Here is a 22,762-nt window from a genome sequence, read left to right as displayed (position 1 = left end):
AACTGAGAACTGTCAACAAGCAAATGTGTGTTTAGACTATTGAAATAGTACCTTTAAAGCTGATGACAAAAAAGGGAATCCCTGTTAGGCAAAGAATATAAATAGGGAATAAATATGCTAAATAATAAATTGATTTTTTCAAAACCCATTAAAGATGTTAAAGATAAGTATTGTGTTTCTTAAGAAAAATATAACAAATAAGACAATAAAAGAATAAAAATAGAGAAGGCAGTATGTCTTTAAATTTTGGAAGGTGTTTTGTTACGTAACTAGAATCTTGTGCAGTCTCCAGCACACTGAGGTCATTCTTCATAACTATAGCATTAATAGGCTTATTGGAAGTGTGCTGTGGAAGTATGGAAGTATGCTGTGCTCTATTGGAAGTATGCTGTGCTCTGTTGGCAGGGACTAACATGTCAGAATAACAAAACTATATCTCATTTACATGAGCTATTTCATAAGTATATATGATGAGCTGAGCTGGAAGAACATAGCATGTACAAACACAACAACACAGACAACTGGCACTGCAGATGGGCGACTGAAAGTGTGTCACCACCATCTCCAGTCTAATCACCTCCGCCCGCGCTCCTCCTCTGTTTCTCTCTCCCCTCCCCTCCCTGTCTCTCTATCGTTCGCTCTCCATCCTCCCCTCACTGTCTATGTTATGAAATGACAAAAAGTTGATTTATTTCTCAGAGGCTGCAGCTCAGCACATCCAGCCAAATTTGCATGTCTCCGTGCGTAAGCGCATGTTTCTGTGGGTGAGGACACATATGGTGATGAGACTGAGCACATGTGTGATTGTAATCTCTGAAGAGGAGGTGTGGTTGCCTCCTCCTTCTTTTGGATCTCAGAACTGAATATTCAACAGCGTTTTGCCTCAAGCTTTTCATCGAACGTCAGTTTTGTCTGTGAAACGTCCTCGGGTTGTTCGATTTTAATACTTTACCTGGCATTGGTCTTCTGACATCTCTCTAAAATGAGTTTCAGAAGTGATATGGATGAGACAGAAGATGGGAGGTGAGTTTTTTTTTTAAATAAAGAATGAGCTTCATGTTTTGCTTCATGCCATGAAATTTGTTTTAATTTTTTAAGAAATACATGGGCCCTAAAACCAGTGCATCACTCAGATTAGTAACCAAGCTTATTCTGAAGGCTTGTTTTTGGCTAATACTCTTACAGGAAGTAGCTGCATGAGCCTCCATATGGCTCAAATTAATAGATAAATTGATACACCAACTGAACAGATTAGCTGATACTTATCTGTCTTTCTGTTATTAGATTTATTTGTTAATGCTCTACGCGGTTATCAAATGCAATGTAGACTGGTTATGAAAAAACAAATTAATATCTGATTGTGTCTGATCTTTCCCTCTTGGAAGGGCATCAAGTCAAGTCAAGCCACCTTTATTTATATAACGCTTTTAACAATACAGATTGTTTCAAAGCAGCTTTACAGTATTAAATAGGAAAATAGTGTCAATAATGCAAAAGGACTATAGTAAACACTCAATTTTCATTTAAACGCAGTTCATCATTGACTTCAGTGATGCCATCATCCAACTCAGTTTAGTTTAAATAGTATCTGTGCAATCATGTCAATGATATCGTTGGATATTAAGTATCCCCAACTAAGCAAGCTAGAGGTGAGAGTGGCAAGGAACCAAAACTCCATCAGTCGGGGGGCCAGTTCTACTCTGGCCAGACGAACCAGCATGTTGATTCATGCTGCAGCAGAGTTCGATTGTGCAGAGGACTCATCTGGTTCTGTAGTCTTGTCTCGATGGCCGCCTAGGAGACAGGGTCTTGTCTGTGGATCTGTATCTGGGGCTCATCTAGTTTTCCTGGTCTCCGCTGACATTCAGGGCTCTCGAAGTCACCTCTAGGTGCTGATCCACCATCTGGGCTGGATACGTACTGGATCCTGTGACTACAGTAACCAATTGATCTGGATACAGACTGGATCTGGTGGCTACGGTGACCTCGGAATAAGAAACGGACTAATATTAGCGTAGATGCCATTCTTCTATCGATGTAACAAGTACATTGGGTGTTATGGGAAGTGTTCCCAGTTCTGGCTGACATAATTAATGCAGCCTAACAATACTTTAACGTATTTGAATATTAGAAATGTGTTAGTGTGTTACGTGTAAGCCAGGTTAAAGAGATGGGTCTTTAATCTAGATTTAAACTGACAGAGTGTGTCTGCCTCCCAAACAATGTTCGGTAGATTATTCGGTAGAGAACATCATTACAGACAACGCAGTGGACTGAAAGGACTCTCACGTCTCTACCTATCAGTTTCTCTTACTGGTGGCCTTAAAGGGCTACAGTTACACACATGACATGCAGAAGGAGAAATAGGTCACTTACATTGTGTATGAAAAAGCTTTTTTACAAAAAAAACACAACTTTTTACCCCCATAAGCCTATTAAACTAAATACATTAACCTAGCAATATTGCAATACAATAAGACTTGTTTTCAGAGAATACAGCTTAAGTTTCTTAGATGTATGTAGTTATTTAGTCTCTCTACAGCAACATTCATGTCAAAATGATCTTGCTTCCAAAACTGTCCAGTAAAAATATAATTACTCTAGAAGCAAAAATAAATACAGAAGTAAAAGTTATATTTTATATTTAATAAAATAATATTTAAGAATTTTGATGATTGGGTAAGAAAAATAAATGCAATTTGAGATATATTCTCTTTAAACTAATCTTGTTGTATTATGATTTTGCTTTCTAGACTAATTTTCTAATCTTGCTTTATTGATGGGAAAAATACAAAAACACTAAAAGTGTATTTTTGTTTGACTTGAATGATTTTCCAGGACCAATAGAAGATGATAATCCAGGAACATGTTCTACTTGATGCAGCGCATTCATGATTTTGCCAAGTAGGGCATGTTCCTGGATCAACATCTTTTGTTGGTCCTGGAATAATGCTAATGTCAACAAACATAGTTGTAACCGGATTCCTAACCTTAACTCATTAACTGACCCTTGAATAGTAAGGAAATTATAGGTTAATAAGCATGTTGTTAAACTCCCAACCTCCGCCCTAATCCTAACCCTACAATCTGATTGGTTGATGGGGATGTTGTTTCAGGTCCAACAATGATGGTGGTCCAGGAAAACATACCACGTGCCAAATCGCAGTGTTTTTGTTGAGAAAAAGAAAACAAAAAACACTTGATGAACCTTAATAATTGATGAGTCAACCATTGTGACTCATCACTAGTCCAAGTTGTTATTGACACAGCTGGACTAAGCTATTTAAAGCTGATAACTGATGCTAAATGCCAGTCTCTGTTTTATCAAAATATATTTTATGAACTTAGATATAAATGTTATTTAATATGGAAAATCAAGATGTACAATTTTATCTCAAGGTTGAGTTAATCTTCAGTGGCATCAGACATTGTTGTCTTGACAGGTCAGCCTTTATATCAGTATAGTCTCAGCTCTTAAAACCTCTGTATGTAAATCTACTAGATGTTTGTTGGATAATCTATGAAAAACTGTGTACTTTGTTGTCATTTCGTTGAAAAAGGTGCCTCAGAGCCATTTTCAATATCCTGCCCTTCACCCAAAATAAACAAAATCAATAATTCAAGACTCATGAGCTAGACGACCTTCACCATTCTTTACTTGCGGCACTTTCCTGTCTGCACATTCAATAAAACCTTGTGTGTGCCATTTATTTGAATTTTAAAATATTTAAATTCTGCAACATAATGTGACAACTGAGTAGACCACTTACCGGTTGATTTCCAGTAACATGCAAACACTGTGGCTCTGTTTTAGTATTCTGGCTTGTCAACTTCTGGGTTTTGACTTTGTTCTTTGGGACTTTTTGACTGACAGGTCGTCGAATCCTTGGAAAATGTTCTTTTTGAAATTTATGCAAATCACACAGTGGAATTAAATACAAATTCACACTACGCATTTTCAAAATACATGGCGGTGGTCTTATTGTGAACGATTCATCCTTGTGTATCTTTCATTTTTTTGCATGACTTAATTTTCCAGTGAAACAACAAACTTCTCTCTGGAGACTTTATTTAACTTTATTTATTTAAGCTATAGAGTTACAAAGGCACTCGACACATGCACATTAGTTAGTTTCAACTTTGTTCAGTGTCTGTGCTGTTTCTCTCCAGAAGTTATAAATGAAAAAAAGGAGAAGAAAAAAACCCATCTTTGTACTCTTTTATACTTGCACAAATCTCTTAACCACAAACACTCCTCAAAGTGCCCATTTACTGTAGTTGTATTTAGAGTGGTTTGAAAATGGATGTTTATTGTTGTTTTATTTCTTCAAATGTTTGTTTTAAAAGAAATTGAGAACCCAGGCCACCTTGTGCACATTAGTGCCAAAAAAGTTACCTGAAAGCACAGAGTATCTACTATGATGATAATATTTACACTATTCACACTGTAAGCATAACGTATATACATAAAACCTAAAGTATACTTTGGCTTTATTCCACATAAACTCTGTCACTGTAAGCTAGCATTTATCTGCAATATTAAAATCCAGTCAAAAACCAGTGATCCACACCCTATACATTTTTCAAAAATCATTACACTTAGATCATTACACTTACAAATGTCATAATACGGAAGAAATTATCTATTGCTGTTTTAACTTCTGACTCTAAGCAAGGCAAAGGAGAGGTTGATGTCTTTTTTAGCCATGTATTGCGAATAACCAAACTATTCCTAAAATATACATCATAGCCAGGGAAATATCCTTTAGAAATATCCTTGCCAAATAATAATGGCTCTTAAGTTGAGCTTGTGGCAGACTGAGAAAAAAGTTGGTTTGGAAAAAGCCGCAGAAGCCCTTGTTGGTTAGGCAGAGTGTCAATCGAGCACAGAAGACTCTGATTCAGCTGTCTCACTGCATTAGAGCCATCGGCTGTCTAACTCTTTAAAGCAACATGTGCACAGACATACATTTTATAGGAGGATTGTTTTACTAGGACATTGGTTCAGTTTGCCTACTGAAAACATTCTGCGGCTTATGTCAGTGAATTCTGATCGAAACTCCTATGCGATTGAATCGACAGCATGTACTGCAAACCAGAATGACCCACATATTCACACTGGCTGTGAGTGTGAAATGGTCACTGTGTCACTGTCTTTCGGTATTGATGATAATAGCAAAGGCCAGCTTCTCTTAGAATAAATATTTGGTCTGACTGCTTTTTCCCCTGTCATCTGTATTTGACGTACAGTATGTGGGCGTGTGCGGGTGTCTTGTTCATGTGTGTTAGTGTAACCTCAATCTGAACAGGTGTGATATGGTGCAGCTTCTTTAGACGGGCTGCGGCAGATGGCCAGAGAAACAAGTCGCCTTTGCTCCCTGGGTCAGATGATGTTTACAAACGGGGTCTATAAGGTACTGAAACTGGGTCATGAGTGGGTGGATCTGTTTCTGTCCTCCACAAATGTGTTTACACCCAGATTGGGCTCTTATTTGATTAATTATTTGGTGAAATAGGACACAAGAACTTTAAAGGCAGCATTTATATGACTAAAAATAGGATAAAAATAGTTATATTGTGAAACATTATTGAAATTCAAAACAACTGTTTTGTTTTTGTTAATTAAAAAAAAATATATTTTAAAATGTAATTTGTTACTGTTATGCAAAGCTTAACTTTCAGTAACCATTGCTCCATTCTTTTGGTGTCATATAATTCTTTCAAAACCATTAGAAAATACTTATTTGGTGCTTTTTGTAATATCAACAATGTTTAAATAAGCTGTGCTGCATATAATTGTTGTGGAAACTGTGATATATATATATATATATATATGTCTTTTGATGTTCTTTAATGAATATAAAATGTATCTGAAATAAGTCTTTACTGCACCTTTGATCAATTTAATGTTTCCTTGCATAGTATAAGCATTAGTTTTAAAAACAAGTCTTGATGGCCTTTGATCACATTCAGTTTCTTATTTTATTTGAGCAGCATCGATATCCTTCAGAATTACTTATATGTTCCACAAAAAAAAAAAAAATCACAGGATTGAAACAACAAGAAGGTGAGTAAATAATCAGGATTAAATAAATAATGACAGAATTTTCAATTTTAGCTGAACTATCCCGTTCATCCCTGCTGAAACAAATCATGAACGTCTGTTTTCCCGCCTGTCCTCTCTGTGCCAGTTACCGGGCCTGAGCACAGCCTACCGTAAGAGACTGGAGTGTCACGCTACAATTACTCCCTTTTTCGAAAGCATCCAAAAAGCCTCCATTACACTGTCCACCCACGGTGTTTCTGAAATGAGTGCATGCAGCTGCAGCGGTTCGATTCCCTGCACTGAGAGCATTGATTTTAGCAATAATGAGACAAAGGCTATATCTGCTCCTCCGCATCTGTACTGTAGTTCGAGTCTTACTGCAGGCTTTATCTCATCAGTTTCTCTACAGTCAGACTGAGATGGCGCAGGGGCGCTTAAGATGGTCTTTTGTAGATTCAGTGCCTTTTGCTGTAGGGGCCATTTTTGATATGTTATTTACTTGTGACGCTATAGGCCTCATTCTCAGCGAAGCGTCCTAAGTGAGTTTTAGCCCCTTCACTGCTCGGTTTCTTTCTCTTTCTTTCCTTTTCTCTCTATAAACCCATTACCTTAAAGGAATAGTTCACCCAGAAATGAGAATTCGTTCATTATTTACATTCGCATTCACTTTGAAGTTTCACAAAATGTTCATAAAAATAGCATAAAAGTAGTATATTAAACTCATGCAGGTCTTATGAAGCCATACCATTTTTTAAATGTTATTGTTCGTTTTAAAGTATTTCAGTGTGAATTTACTATAAATATGCTATGATTCTAAAATAAATACATCTTCATATGCTTTTCGGAGAAGCTAATAGTATTCACAATATTAATAAAAATGTCATTTTAATGTCTTGCTTGCTGTTTTTGCTTGCTTCACACAGACACATAAAGAGAAGTGATCTGCAAAATGTTTTGTGTATGAAGTCTTGAATGTTGTTTTGATTTAGTCTTGGTTCACTCTACCCATGTTGCTCCAGCTGGTTTTCATTTCGTGATGAAATCATTTCCACGCAATGGCTTGGGTGGCTCTTATGGCCGTTGTGTGACTTTCACATGCACGTTTTGGAAATTTCCCTGGCAAGTCTCATAAGAACCTCTCAAGAACAAATAGTTTCCTTTGAGTTATGTGTTGATATTAGTAGGCAATTGTTTTCCTTATTATATTGTTGGATATTTAATTGTACACTTAGATAAACTTTGGCATCATCTAATGCTTACTTAAAGTTAATCTTTACATTTTTATTTAGAAGAAAATGTGTAGAATTTTATTATTGGTCAGCTATAAATTAGGACGTTATTGTTAACTTCAGGTAATTAAAATCATTCCGAAATAAAATTAAACAGTGAATGAAAATTCTATTTAAAAACACTTAAACAAGAAAGGAACTGCAATAAATACATTTATGATCAAGTACTAAAATTACTAAAACAAAAATAAAAATAAATGAAAGCTATATGGAAATATTGAAACATATGTAAAATCACAAATACACATTACAGAATAATTACAAGTTATACAAAAAATTTAAATTATAACTGAAATTATAAAAAAAGAAAAGCCAATTCAAAATATTTATAAATATCATAATGGTATACAATCCTAAATAACTATGGTAACACTTTAGAATAGATAACACTTGTTAACTATTAACTACGACATTTCTCTCAATCAATTCTTAATTTGCTGCTTATTAATAGTTAGTAAAGTAGTTGTTAGGTTTGATATTATGAAGATAATTGTCTTTTAATATCCATAATTAACATTGAAATTTAATATCGGTGCATCACTAATTATGAGTGACAAACTATGAAAATGTATTATATTTATTACTTATGCAATCACCCCCTAAGAAACATGTCAGGTGAACCTCAAACCAGCCTAATAGAGGGTTTAAGACCAACTAGTTTTCCAGGCAACTCCCTAACTTGCTAGAATATGTCCTTTTGACATCCCCAGCATTGACAGACAGTGGTGCTGCATCACTCAGGATATGTGTGACTGGCACCACAGTGAGAGCGACACACATTTGAACTGTGACCTCAATAAGATTCAATAAGGGAGTTTAGACTTGTTGTCTCCCTCTGCTTCTACATCTCAAGCTCCCTCTTTTTCTCCTTATAAAGTCTCTTCTCTTTCTCTCTCTCTCTCTCTCTCTCTCTCTCTCTGGCTTTTGGCTTGTTCTCTGTCTCTGAATGTCTTCTCCTCCCTCTTTGCACTACTGAAGCTTTGGCAGCCTTTCAGCGATTAGATCAATCCTGAAAGTAGAGCAGAATCTTGGAAGCCCCTCCCTTTCCTCTTCCTGCAAATGAACAGACTTCTTGGTCATCTTGATAAAGGATCCCCAAACATTCAGCCCCTCCGACATTACCGTAACGTCCCGTTGCCTCATTAAAAATGGCATATGGTTAACTCAGCTGCTCATTCCCGCCTCATAGCCGGGCAGGTGTCATTCTGCTGAGGGATTCTTGCGTATCGTGTCTGACCCCTACGAGATATGTCAAGCTCAGCAACAGACGCGTGCCAGAGTGTTGAGTAAAGCCTCCAGATAGACCTAGACGCCACAGCTATTTAAAAAACCACACTCATATATAGCAACATGTGTTCTTTTGAGAATGTGGGTATGTTTTGGGTGAATACATTTGGGCTAGAGACCAGACGTTTATAGTGATACTTCCGGTGCTCCAGGGCTTCAGGGCTTTGGGAAACGTGCGCTTTTGGCCGCTGACGTGAAGCTATAAAAGTAAAAGCGGTCGTGTGGCATGTGGTTCATATTGAAGAGCAGAGTACAACAGTCCGTGTGAAGTTTACAACTTTTCAACGAGAAGATATGCCACACCGTGTTAAAAGATGGTAATCAAGCTGCTGAAAATGGAAAATTTACTGATATTTTTAACAGTGAGATGAAAAATAGTGATATTTTAAAAGTGAGAAAACTTCTGTAAAATCTGTGTAATGTTTTTAGTATATATATAGCAGCTAGGACATTTTTCTAAATATCTTCTTTAGTGTTTCCCTGAAGAATTAATGTCTTATGGGTTTGGAATGACATAAGGGCGAGTACGCTATGACAGAATCTAAAGTTTTTCACTTTTTTCATAATGTTGTGACATATGTATTACTGTATATTTTTCTCAGTGGAATTTGTATGATGTGAATGTTTCACTTTGGACTAACCAGCTTCGGATATTTGCATTCTTCAGAGCAGCCTGGCTTTGTGGTGTTGTGCATCAGAATTTGAAATCACCAATGCAAATTAAGGGTAGGATGAATGACCTAATTATGTTGCATAAATAGGCCTCTTGGGAGCAAAGCAATTGTTTTTTAGACAGAAGTGAATGCATTCTCTGTAATTTGTTTAATCCAATATAACATGGTTATTTGCATACCAAAAATATGAAATTAATAGTTTGGATTTAATTAATAAGTGTTGGTGGCAATTTTTTAAATCCAAATCCGACAGATTACATCCTGCCTGTCCAGTGTGACTGGAAATAACATTCACTTGACACCTAGCTAGCGTGCTTCCTAATAAAACAGACTTTTGGACGTTACTTTGATCCTGAGGTGAAACAAGGGCTCTTTTGTTCATCATATGTATGTACTCCTGCTAATGTGTCTTTATTTTTTGTTCTCAGCAACAGAGAGTTTGAGAGCGTGGAGATGAATAAGCTGCGTCAGAGCCTGCGCAGGAAGAAGCCCACGTACGTGCCGGAGGCCAGCCGGCCGCACCAATGGCAGGCGGACGAAGAGGCTGTACGAAAGGGCAAATGCAACTTTCCTGTCCGGGTAAGTTGAGAAGTTAAATGGCAGGGCTTCCGAATTCATCCAGAGGGTTGTTAACGGACATCTTGCTTTAATAATTTAGAATTTAGAATTTAAAAGTGCGGCCACACAAGGCTTCCAGCATGTGAAATTACTTTAGACGTTGAAAGGGTGACTTATCAAACCCCCACACAATAATATCAGACTGACACTAAGAATTTTTGTATATACTAATGTTCGAAAGTTCAGTGTCTGTAAGATTTGTTTAATGTTTTTGAAATTCTCGAGGCTGCATTTATTTGATCAAAAATACAGTAAAAAACGGTAATATTGTAAAATATAATTACAGTTTAAAAGGACTGTTTTCCATTTGAATAGATTTTAGAATTTATTCCTGCACTCTTAAAAATAAAGGTGCTTAAAAGATTCTTCACAGCAATGCCATAGAAGAACCATTTTTGGTTCCACAAAGAACCAACTCTTTCTTACCTTTTTATAATTCAATGAACCTTCTTTCACCACAAAATAACCTCTTGTCAAACAGAAAGATTCTTCAGATGCTAAAGGTTTTTTATGGAAACATTTAGACAAAAAGGTTCTTCTATGGCATCGTAAAGCACCTTTATTTTAAAGCTGAATTTTCAACATCATTCCTCCAGTCTCCAGTGTCACGTGTCATCAGTGTCATCATTATTATTTGTATTGAAACCAGTTGTGCTGATCACATTTTTGAGGAAACCTTGATACAATTTGTTCAGGATTCTTTGATGAAAAGGAAGTTCTAATCCGTTTCTAATCAATTCAGTGCATCCTTGCGGAATAAAAGGATGAATGTCTTTTAAAGAAACGTATTTATCACTGACCCCAAACTTTTAAATGGTAGTTTTGTGAATATTTTCATGACTTAAATCTGGGTTGTCAATGTAACACGTGCATTTAAGTGTTGTTTTGAAATGAAAAGAGGCTCTTTCAAGACTAAAGATGGTCTGTATCATTAAGTAAAGTGGAGGATGTTTTGCAGTGGATCTTGCATAATTAAATTCAGCCTAATTTTACTCTCCAGCCTGAGGCATCTGGAGTCTCTTTGCGACTGAGATGTAATCCTGTAGTGGCCTCTGTCCTCATGGCCACCATAATCACATAACCCTGGCCTGGTGACTATTAATTGTGTCCATGTGAGGACATTTTGATTGGTTTTAGCTGGACAGAATGTCCCACAAAATACATCCTCTGCTGTGTTTTCAATGGGTTCCTTTTTTAAATCTACACAAGCCTAGTTTGAACTAGTTTTCCCTGAAAAGATTGAGTACTTTTGTGTCCCTGTCTGTTTTTTGCACATAACCTCAGCAAAAAAATGACAGAGCTGTGATTCTTTCTGCAGTACCTTGGTCTGGTGGAGGTAGAGGAATCCAGAGGGATGCATGTGTGCGAAGAAGCAGTTAAAAAACTGAAAGTGGTGAGTACTGTAGTGCTTTCCATCCCCACACAATAGAACATATGCTTGCTGTGAAAAGCAAATTGGTAGCAAAGTAAACTCTTTTGTGCATATGTACAGTAAACCAGTGTGGACAATATATTTCCATCTTAAATCAGTTATATTGAGTTAAGGTGGAAATTCAATTAATTTACATATGTTTTCTAAACTTAATGATCATAAATTCATAGACATTTTTCATGTGTGCTATCTCTATAAAAGAGAAATACTAATATGTGACCTTAAATCACAAAACCAGTCATAAGGGTTTTAAAATTGAGATTTATGCATCATCTGAAAGCTGAATAAATAAGCTTTCCATTGATGCATGGTTAGGATAGTGTTAGGATATGAAAATATTTGGCTGAGATACAACTATTTGAAAATCTGGAATCTGAGGGTGCAAAATATTGAGACATAAATTGCATTTAAAGTTGTCCAAATGAAGTTCTTAGCAATGCAGATTGCTTTAGGTTTTGATATATTTACAGTAGGAAATTTACAAAATATCTTCATGGAACATGATCTTTACTTAACATCCTAATTATTTTTGGCTGAAAAGTAAAATCTTTAATTTTGACTTTATCTGTAGGCTATTGCTACAAATATACATGTGCTACTTATGGCTGGTTTTGTGGTCCAGGGTCACATATATAAAAATTACTTATTAATAAAATATTATTATTAATAATAATAATAACAAAATCCAGTAATGTATTATTATTATTATGCTTCTGTAGTATGCACTAAAAATGCAATGTCGATAAGTTGCTCTATAAGTAGAAAATGTACGTAAATTCATTTTGAAAAGAAATATACATTTATAGAGCAAATATAAATTGGTTTTATAATTCTGAGCTCTAAACTATTTAATCGCTTAGAAATTGCTCTGTTTGAGCACTGCTTTATAAAATATTTGAAGTTGCTTCATGAATTATGTGCTCTATAAAATCTATATAATTTCTGCATAGTATATAGTGTTAATTTGTATATAGCCTTTGTGTAGGTCAATTCGAATCATGCATAACCAGAAAAAACCTAGGTTTTAATTTTGACCTCTGACACACAGACTGATTCCCATCCCTTTGTAAAACCCCTCACATCCTCCTTTTCTCATTGTGGAAGACCATAAGTTCTTTGAGCACCTGTGAGGATTTAGGATGTAATATACCGAGATTCTACTAAGTCTCATTTATTTAAAAAAAAAAAATCTTTATGGAGCGTAGCTGCTCTGTCGATGGCTATCGTCTTCAGTATTGCTGCTCTGTCAATAGTCATATCTTGAGCCTGCAGATCTCATTCTGAATTGTCAGAGCAGAACTGTACTAATATGTAATGTTTTTTTATCATGTAATAACTTTTCACCCACTAGTGCTGTGTGTGTGGCCCTTGTCTTTGGGGCCCCTCCATCTGTTCATATACGCTCTTCTCTTTCATCCCCATGTTGGCAGTTCCCGCTGTGTCTGTCTACACAGTCACTTCATTTATTTTCTCTTTTTCCCCAAACCCCCAAAGCCTTTTTTTCATTCTGCTTTGAGCTTGTGCTTGTTCCTTATTCTCCCAGTCTCTTTCTCAGCCGGTGTAATTTCCTCAGTGTTCTGCTGTCTTAGGAAATTTGGACAGTGACTTTTGGGATGCTTCTAATGTCAGCTGAAAGCCCTCAGTTTTTATATTTTTTTTTATTTAGTTAGATCCTTCAGTTTAACTTATTCCTACAGTTTTTTGGTGTACAAACCTTCACTCTCTCAGACAGACTTGCACACAGATTTACTGAAAGATTTAAACCCTGTTTAAAACCTAGAGAGCTGCCTTGCAGTCCACTGAGCCTGTCCTAAATGTGCACTCCAGGTGTAACAGCAAACTACATCCAGTGCTGCTTTGCTTCTTGAGTCTGGCTTTGGAAAAATAAATATAATAATAATAATAATAGTGCCCTACTCTTTCGGGTCCCAAAAGTCAGTATGAATTTTTTATTATTATTATTATTATTACTTATTTTATTATTTATTGTGCTCACCAAAATGGCATTTATTTGATTGAAAATACAGTAATATTGTGAAGTATTATTTAAATGTAAAATAAGTGTTTTCTATTTTAATATATTTTAAAATTTAATACATTCCGTGATGCAAAGCTGAATTTTTTTAATAATGTTACAAAATATTTCTGTAACTTTTGATAAATTTAATGCAGCCTTGCTAAATAAAATAATTTCTTTAAAAAAAAATTACAGTATATACTGACCCCATTTTTTTAATGGTGGAGTAAAATACCTGGAAAAAGAATTATGACAACAAATGTCTGGCAATAAATAAATCAATATATAAATTTGGTAAATGATATATAAGCAAGGGCCAATGTAGTGATAATAATAAATTATAATATAACCCAAATTATAATAAAAACAGTACCAAATTTGACTCGTTTTCTGGCCTTGATGGGTCTGAAACTCACTGCATTGCATCACAGATCAGCATGTTGTTGGACAGCTCTCTGATACACTTCGAGTACAAATTGAGCTGACAAAAGCTAAACCTGTCATAGAAATGCCAATAATAGCAAAAAATGTTGTGCTAGCATGCTTGATGCAGAGCAAATCAAATCTTCTGCAGTAGTGCTAATATCCTGTTGTGCCATGAGGCTGATTTTGTTGTGATATTTCTTCTCAGAGTGGGAAAAAAACTGTCAAGGCTGTGCTTTGGGTGTCTGCTGATGGCCTGAGAGTAGTGGACGACAAAACCAAGGTAAGTCTGTATAGGCATTTTGTTGTGTGTCCATTGAAAGCCATTAATCAAGGACAAAAAAGTCTTTGAAGCTCCAAATAGCTCCCAAGCCATCAATTAGCTGAGTCCGTCAGCAAAGAGAGTAAATCTGTAGGAAACACAAAATATGCAGTAGAGAGACCTGTCACGTGACCATCCAGCTTCACGAGACATCACAGACTGTCTCAGACACAAGATGACTTCTTAGGCCAAAGGTTCCTGTGTCTCTCACGGTTGGGTTTTTCTTTTCAAAGTTCAAGGATTAATGTAACATCCTTCCCTCACACAAAACCCGGAAAGTTAACCAGAAAATGTCAAAGGCCGCACATAATGAGTTCAGTTATCCCCCGTTCCTCCTTTTCAGCTCCCACAGTAAAAGGCGGAAGGCCACAAAGCTTTCTTTTTTTGTTTCTCGTAAGGGCCTCAGACTCAGTCGTTCACTATGCCCTTCTGGTAATCCTCCTGTATGCATATGAGTCAGCAGTACCACCTAATCCTTCCTGCACCTCCTCCTCTCCTCTCTCTGGTTAAACTTCACTTGTCAGTCTATTAATATTAGTAAAGGCAGGGTTCTACTGGCTCAGCTCAAATTTTAACTTGCCCTGCCGAAATGTCCCGCCACAAAAATGACCAGGTAACCATGAATTCTAATATATAAGGTTATGACACCACAATGACTCCAGTTCATCAATTAACAATTTGTGAAGAAAAAACTGCATGTTTTCAAAGAACAAATCCATCAATAAGAAATGTAACTTTAATTAAGAAATTAAGAAACTTTAAACTATCACTTCTGAATCCATAATCCATAATAACTCTCTCTCCGGTATATTTATTTACAAATGTTTAAGACTATTTTCACTTGTAAATGTTGCAGGCAATATTATGAAGAAAGTAATATTATTATTAGCAAAGTTTTTATTTTATTTAATTTTTATTAATATTAATGACACAGACAGCTGAAGGTAAATTAGGCTGCTGTCACTTTAGGACCTAATGGACCATTATACTGATACACATCTGATTTCTCTTTCAAATGTTTATGTTAATTTAAGACATAACCAATTGTGTTTACGAGGATACATGCCACGAGGATACATGATTTTCTTTTTTGTATGTTTTTTGACTTAATACTTTGTTTTTGTGTGTTCAAGCACAATAAGATACGAAAGAGAGCTTATTTTTGGTGTACTTATTTTCTCATATTTAGCAAGTGCCAAATTTTCACATTTTCTTCCACCTGAATGGTTTCAGTGTTTAAATTGTCAAAACACCTGCAAATGCTAAACTTTCTTGACTTTGTTGAATTTCTTCAACTGTCCCGAGCATCTTTCACACTTGTCCTAGGCCATCAGGTAGTACTTATTTTCGAGCCCTGAATGTGTTATTGATTACAAGACCAGACTTATTCCTGACAACTGAGATGAGTAAGTTCTTCCCATCCACTGTAAACCCCCGTTTCCCCCCAGAACACAATCATCCATGACGAAGCTTTCAGAGCTCTAACTGGGCCCCTTCGGTCAGTAATTGGCGAACAATGAATAGGCCCCTCACCTCGACCCAGTCCTCCTCTGCTTCATCCCTCACCTCTACACTTCTACAGAGTTCAGCTCATGTATTATGTATTTACTGTGGCCCCCTAACAAGGAAACACTAGCCACTGTTACAGTGGGAGGTCCAGGCTACACAAAAAGCTCTAGTCATGTTAGAAGAATCAAAAGGACAAAACGGTACAATGTGGTTGGGTCATGGACAAATAAGAGGAAGAATCTCGTTTAAAACATGGCTTTCTAGTTCCTGGGATGTAATATAACATTTTTATTCAATTTGGTTTCATGTTTTTGAAACACTGTAATGTCATTTGCATCAAATCTAGTAATTTAATGAGGACTTTCAAAATACTTTTTTTTATTTGTATGTTAAAATTTTTTATGTCATGTAAGAAGCCACAAACAACAAGGGGCTGCCCCTTTTTCCTTTCACTGTAGGACCTCATTGTTGACCAGACCATTGAGAAGGTGTCCTTCTGCGCACCTGACCGTAATTACGACAAGGCATTCTCCTACATCTGTCGTGATGGAACGACTCGTCGCTGGATCTGCCACTGCTTCATGGCCTTGAAGGACTCGGTGAGGAGAACCCAGCGGGGATTAATTCTTCAGCCTCTATTCCCTGCAAAGTGGGATTAAGAAAGGGATTATGGCAGTGTTATCTCAACCGGAATAAGCGCTTAGAGACCGTTATCTGTACTTGGGGCACAGAGAAAAACACATTAAGGACTAGAATGAATGGAATTTTGATTAGGATCCCAATACTAGTCTAGACAAAAAAAAACATTTTGTGACCATATGATGTTTTTATCTGTCCCATAACAACAGTAGCACACAGTGTATGCAAACACAGACTAACCTAGTTATGCTACTCTAAAAAAATATAATTATCCCAGTCAGTATCTTTCTCTTTCATACTCCAGTAAAATGTCAAAACATTTTTAAAACATGATTCATTTACTTACAAAGTAAAATTCATGTCTTTGTATCTTGAATATTTTTTTTCTTTATATATATATAAAGCATATAATCTTTATATGTGTGGTGGGCTATTGTTAACCACGAAAAAATATCTTAAGAGCTAAGGAATATAAATGATAGATAGATTAATATATGTGTATATTTGTATTATTATTTTTTGATAATTTTTTAACAATTATTCTAAATTAAAATTGTAACATTTTTATTGGAATAAGACAAAGACGCTAATTAAAGCTTATATATATATATATTTATTATTTTATTTTATTTTTTTACAGTGTTACAGCGTTGCCATTATCCACAACATTATTATTATAAATCTACAAAAATTAGCATTTTTTTAATGTTAACAGAGGTCTTTAATATCTTTATATTACTTTATATAATTAAAATATTTTATTATTATGAGTTAAAGATAAAAATATATATTTTATCTTAAATTGATCTCCTAAGATATTTTTAGTGGAACAACATGACAAAAAAGCTAATAAAAAAAAATCTTTGGAGTGTATGCTAATGGAAAATCCTCCACAACATTAGGGTGAACGTTTGAGTCATGCGGTTGGATGTGCCTTCGCTGCTTGCCTTGAGCGGAAGCAACGCAGAGAGAAGGAGTGTGGGGTCACAGCTTCCTTCGATGCAAGCCGCACATCGTTTGTGAGAGAAGGCTCCTTCCGCGTCTCCTCAGCTGGACAGCAGAGTGACCGAGAGGACATCATGAAACAACTGCAAGACAAAAAGAAAGGTCAGTCTCATTACAGTCACTATCAAACACCATGGGCTTTCAGTGTGCAAAATGATTCTTATTAGTGAGCGTGCCTCTCTGCAGAAGTGTGTGGAATTTCTGCAGTGCCACCTGGAAATGCATCTCCTCCAGAAGGATCGGCGTCACCGGGGGAGCGAGCGGAGCCGGGCGGGCCTCACGCCATCCCACGCCGCCACGCTCCTATTGAGCAGTTGGTGCGGCAGGGCTCTTTCCGCGGCTTTCCACAACTAAGCCAGAAGAACTCACCTTTCAAACGGCAGCTCTCCCTACGCTTGAATGATCTCCCATCAACCCTGCAGCGCAAGACAGATTTCCAGACCAAGAACCCAGGTTAGATGTTTTTGTGTACTCAAGCTGCGTAAGTGTAATGGAACCGTAATGTTGACCCAGTACCCATGTTTACCCATGTGATAGTACTGACTGCGATGTACTGTGCGTCATCAACCAGAGGATTTTGCCTGCAAACAAATAGTACAAAAGTATCCTATTTCCACTGAAGCCTTATGATTGTACCCATAAAATCATTTGAGCGTGTATTCCATACCATAAACTGCTACATTTACCGGTAGATATGTGATGTACAGGTACTTTCCATTGATCCTTTCTAGTGTAGTGCTCTATAAATAACATGTTTTGCATTTGCAAAATTGAACACTAGCTTAATCCATTAGACTAGATTCTAAAAGGGGAATTATAGGTTGTATGTTTTTTATGGGTCATGTGTTTTATGTTTGGCTGGGTTTATTTATGAAGAATGTAAATGAATATGTAGGAAGTTTAAGGACAACTTGTTTAATGAGGGACAATTGTTTTTCTAGTTTTGAGGCCTGCAATACAAACCCGAACATGAAATGTAAAATTGAGAAAATTAGCCTGCACAATTAAAAATCAAATATCATCCAACACATATTATGAACCAAAATGAAAAAAAAAAAAAAAAAAAAAAAAAAAAATATATATATATATATATATATATATATATATATATATATATATATATATATATATATATATATATATATATATATATATATATATATATATATATATATATATATATTTATATTGTTTGATCATTTATATGATACACTACTATTAAAAAGTAGGGGGACAGTAAGATTTTGTAAAGTTTTTGAAAGAAGTCTCACCAAGGAGGCTTTTTTATTTGTCAAAAATACAGTAACTGAATTTCCAGCATAATTTCACATGATCCCTCAAAAATCTAATATGCTAATTTGCTGGTGTGTATATATATATATATATATATATATATGTAAGATTATAAATTCAATTTAATGCAAAAAAAGAAAGAAAAAGGAAAAAGGTAGAAAACATTACAAACTCAAACTATTTAATGATAATGTGTAATAAATCTCTACCTTACATCGTAGATCCAGGTTATTTTAGCAAGCAAAATCCCACAAACTGTACACATGGCCAGCCAAAATAATCCAAACAGGTGTGATTGACCTTTTCTATTGGTCTGTGTCAGTTCCAGAGATGGATCTATCAGTGGCAGGAGAGGTGGACAGCATAAATGCTCTGTGCAGCCAAATCAACAGCTCTTTCACCAAACCATCTGAGGATCTGTGTGCCAAAGTCACCAGCAACTGTTTACCAGTTTGCAGCGCTCCACCTGCCATTCCCCCTCCACCTGCTCCACCGCAAGGTAACACAGACGGCACAATAATTACGATTTTTAAATGTTTTTGAAAGAAGTCTCTAATGCTCACCAAGGCTGCATTTATCTTATTAAAAATACAGTAACAACATTAATATTTTGAAATATTATTAACAATTAAATGAATGTTTTCTATTTGAATATATTTTAAAATGTCATTTATTCCTGTGATGCAAAGCTGTATTTCCAGCATCCATTAATTCAGTACTCAGTGTCACATGATCTTTCAGTTATCATTCTTAATAACGCTTCTTGTTATCATTGTTGAAAATTATGTTGTTTTTGCTGATTAATATTTTTCAGGATTCTTTGAATGGAGCATTCAAAAAAACTGAATTTATTTGAAACATCTTTACTCTACTGTCACTTTTGATCAATTAAATTTGTCCTTGCTTAATTTTTTTCATATATTTTACCCCATACTTTAAAATTATAATGTATCACACAGTGATACATTATAATTTTACAAACACAAACATATTAAAAACACAACTGTTTTCAACTTTACAATATGTGACCTGTGCTGGCAAAATGAGTCACAATGAGCAAATTTTGAAAAATTAGTTATTTTATTTTTACATTCTCTATTAAAAGTGATGCATGATTTGTTGGAATCGGACGAAAAATGGCTGAGCTACAGTTTGAAGTCGACAGAGTCAGCAAAGTAAATTTAGAGAAAAACTGATTTCAAGTTTTCTGGAGGTTCCAAAGCAAAATCACATAGCAACATTGCTTATTTTACCCCACTTCTTTTCTTAATAATCATTACTATACTAATAATAACAATATAGCTATTTTTTATTGTATCTTTGTTGTTATAAATAAGAACCAATGCAACAAAAAAGCAAATAGAAAGAAATATATAGTGTATAATGTATTACTTTTTTCACTTTACATCTAAACAAAAGCAAGTAAGAAAACCAAATAGTAAAATGTAAAATTTACAAATAAAGTTACCTAAATCGTTACCTTAATATTGCAGTTCAATCAAGAGCAGCGAGTGATTTCCTGTTTTATTTTATCATTTGATTAACATTAATGAGGCATACAGCCTATATTAAAGGGATAGTTCACATTATAGAACAGCCTTTGAGCACAGACCCATTGTAGGCTACTCTGTAGGTTCAGGAAACAGTCCTCAATAAAATGTGTCACACACTGTGGGCTTGAGTGAGGAACGGCCGGTGGGTTAGAGAACGGCATGACCGGTGGATAAGACAAAGGAAGGACACATGTGATGACCCTGGGCTGTACACACAGCATTTCCACAACATGGCGGCATTAAACAATACTACAGCAAGAATAAAAGTTCTTTCTTCTTTCTTTGCATGAACATTTGGGTGGTGTTATGCAAATCTTCCCACATAGTAACATAGACATGTGAGGGTGTGTTTGAACGAGGCGTTTTAGGAGGGCGTGGACAAGTAACCTTTATAAAGAATATCTCTGGATATGAGACTTTAGTCTTTGCAACTTTACAGATCTTTAACACTCCAAAGAGAAAGTCTCATCATATGACCCCTTTAAGATATGGGGCTCTATTTTAACGATCTAAACGCAAAGTGTAAATCGCACGGCGCAGGTGCACTCATATATATATATATATATATATATATATATATATATATATATATTTAATTAGCCTACAAAAAATTCTGATGCATTGCAATCATTTAATTTGTAATATTTGGCATGTTTGTGTGCTGCTGTGCGTCCCTGTGTTTAATAAGCAGCGTGTACGCGCGTTGTGGACCTGCCTATACTAACACGCTCTTTAAATAACAAAGAAAAAACATTGTGGCAGACTTTAGACCAGGTTTGAGTTGGTATATGGCACAGTCTATTTTCAGCTCCTTAAAATAGCATTGCACCGGCAATGCGCCTAAACACTTTTTTAGACCAGCACACCCATGGGCGCACAAATGGGCGCAATTTGCATTTGCTAATTAAACGATGTGGCGCTGGATGGGAAAATGCAAACGACGCCGGACTGAAACTAGCAAACACACTTGCGCTGCGCTGCACATACAGTGTTTTTCACCAATAGTAACCTAAACGTTCACTTAAGATATACCAGAGCATGTTTGCGTGAACACTTAAAAATATTTAGCCTACTGTAAATCTGTGTATATGTGTATCAGGATAGAGTGCCATCAATTTCTGTAGTCTTTATTTGTGCACGGATGAGAGGCAGCACAAGAAGCGAGTGGAGAAAAGGTACTCCTCTCAGAAAACTTACAAATAAAGATACTTTTAGATGTTTCATTACTATTTGGAGCTCTGGGATCACTAGACAAGTGGTTAATGAACACATTTTTGTGTAAACCTCTCGACCAAACTCGCCACTTTTCACTTTCTTTTTACTAATTTTACTAGCAAGGTCACATATTTAGAAATGTGTCTTGAGGCATGTTTTAACATTCTTACTCCTTCCACTTCCCAGCTACAAGCTCATGGGTTCAGACAGAGCCGGCTGTCCAATCTCCTCCACCCGTTCCTCTTGGCGGCCACAAACGAACCCCGTCCGAGGCAGAACGCTGGTTGGAGGAAGTGGCTAAAGCAGTGAAAGCCCAGCAGCAGACTCCACCGACCATTCCACCACCACCTACTCAGCAACCTCCGCCGGTGCCCCCCATATCCATCGCATCCGGTTCCCTCCCCTCCTCCATGCAGTCATTCCCAATGGCCTTTGATGTTACCCCCGCACCCTTAGGCATGTTTGCCCAACAGCCCCTTCAACCGACGTTTGTACCTATGCAGTCGTACATGCCCAATCTGGCCAACAGCATGACCTATCCCAATGCCAGTGTGCCTGTTGTTGGCATCACACCATCACAGATGGTGGCTAATGTATTCTGCTCTGCGGCCGGGACAGGGGGTGGTGGAGTGGCGATGGGGGTCGGGATGGGGCCGAAGACGGGTACGCTTGGTGGTGGCCAACAATCAGCTTCCCCCGCCCTGTCCGGGGGTTTCCCAACCACCACGTTCGCATCTCCTCCGACCGTCAACGGCCATCTGCATAACTCCTTTCCATCAACGACTACGAGTGTCATACAAAATGGAAGTACCGTAAAAAGCGGCACTAGTTGGCCGATGGAGAGTTTGAATCTGAATACCACATGCAATTCACAGGAAGCAGAGCATTTTGAGGCAAAGTGGGCTGCTCTGGAGTCCAAATCCCAACCGAAGGCGCCAAACCCTTTTTCGAATGACTTACAAAAGACTTTTGAGATTGAACTATAATCGTTAGGAGACTCTGAACCATTTCATACCCCATTCCCCTTCCCCTTTTTTGTCTCCTAAAGGGTTTTCTTATGCTCAAGGACATTGGTTGATGTAAGAGATCATTCGGTTGCATTTTGCGTCATTTCGAGAATCAGACTCAAGATTTGGAGAAAAGAAAGACCTTCACAGCATGTTCGGCACTTACAAGACCGCTTGAAGGAGAAACCTGCACATTACTTTCACCGGTAATGACCCTTGCTTGGAAAATTAATGATTTTGCTTGAAGGAAATATTGAAATTAGGGGATGGTCAAAGTTTATTTATTGTTTATTAATTTCTTATTTGATTATATAATCAGATTTTAATTATTCTCAGTTTTCCCTTATTTATTTATATTGAACAGAGTGAAGGATTACTGGTGGAATAAATTGGCTACTTGAAAATGTATTAACCAAATGATAGATTAAATAAT

The 22,762-nt window shown here is 36.4% G+C and overlaps 1 protein-coding gene across 1 annotated transcript; it reads left to right on the top strand.

The window, feature by feature from the left end:
* The first annotated feature begins 668 nt into the window (after window positions 1-668).
* Window positions 669-22,453, top strand: LOC132108157 (numb-like protein). Its single transcript, XM_059514742.1, has 9 exons — window positions 669-1,023; window positions 9,725-9,875; window positions 11,233-11,307; window positions 13,995-14,069; window positions 16,076-16,216; window positions 17,159-17,363; window positions 17,448-17,714; window positions 18,877-19,053; window positions 21,509-22,453. The coding sequence occupies exons 1-9, from the start codon at window positions 983-985 to the stop codon at window positions 22,306-22,308; spliced, it is 1,932 nt and encodes a 643-aa protein (XP_059370725.1). The 5' UTR covers window positions 669-982; the 3' UTR covers window positions 22,309-22,453.
* The last annotated feature ends 309 nt before the right edge of the window (window positions 22,454-22,762 follow it).

The sequence above is a fragment of the Carassius carassius genome, chromosome 28 (assembly GCF_963082965.1).
Source record: "Carassius carassius chromosome 28, fCarCar2.1, whole genome shotgun sequence".
NCBI classification, from domain to species: Eukaryota; Metazoa; Chordata; class Actinopteri; order Cypriniformes; family Cyprinidae; genus Carassius; species Carassius carassius.
Note: the sequence above shows the minus strand (reverse complement) of the source record. Positions and strands in the feature narration are given on the sequence as shown.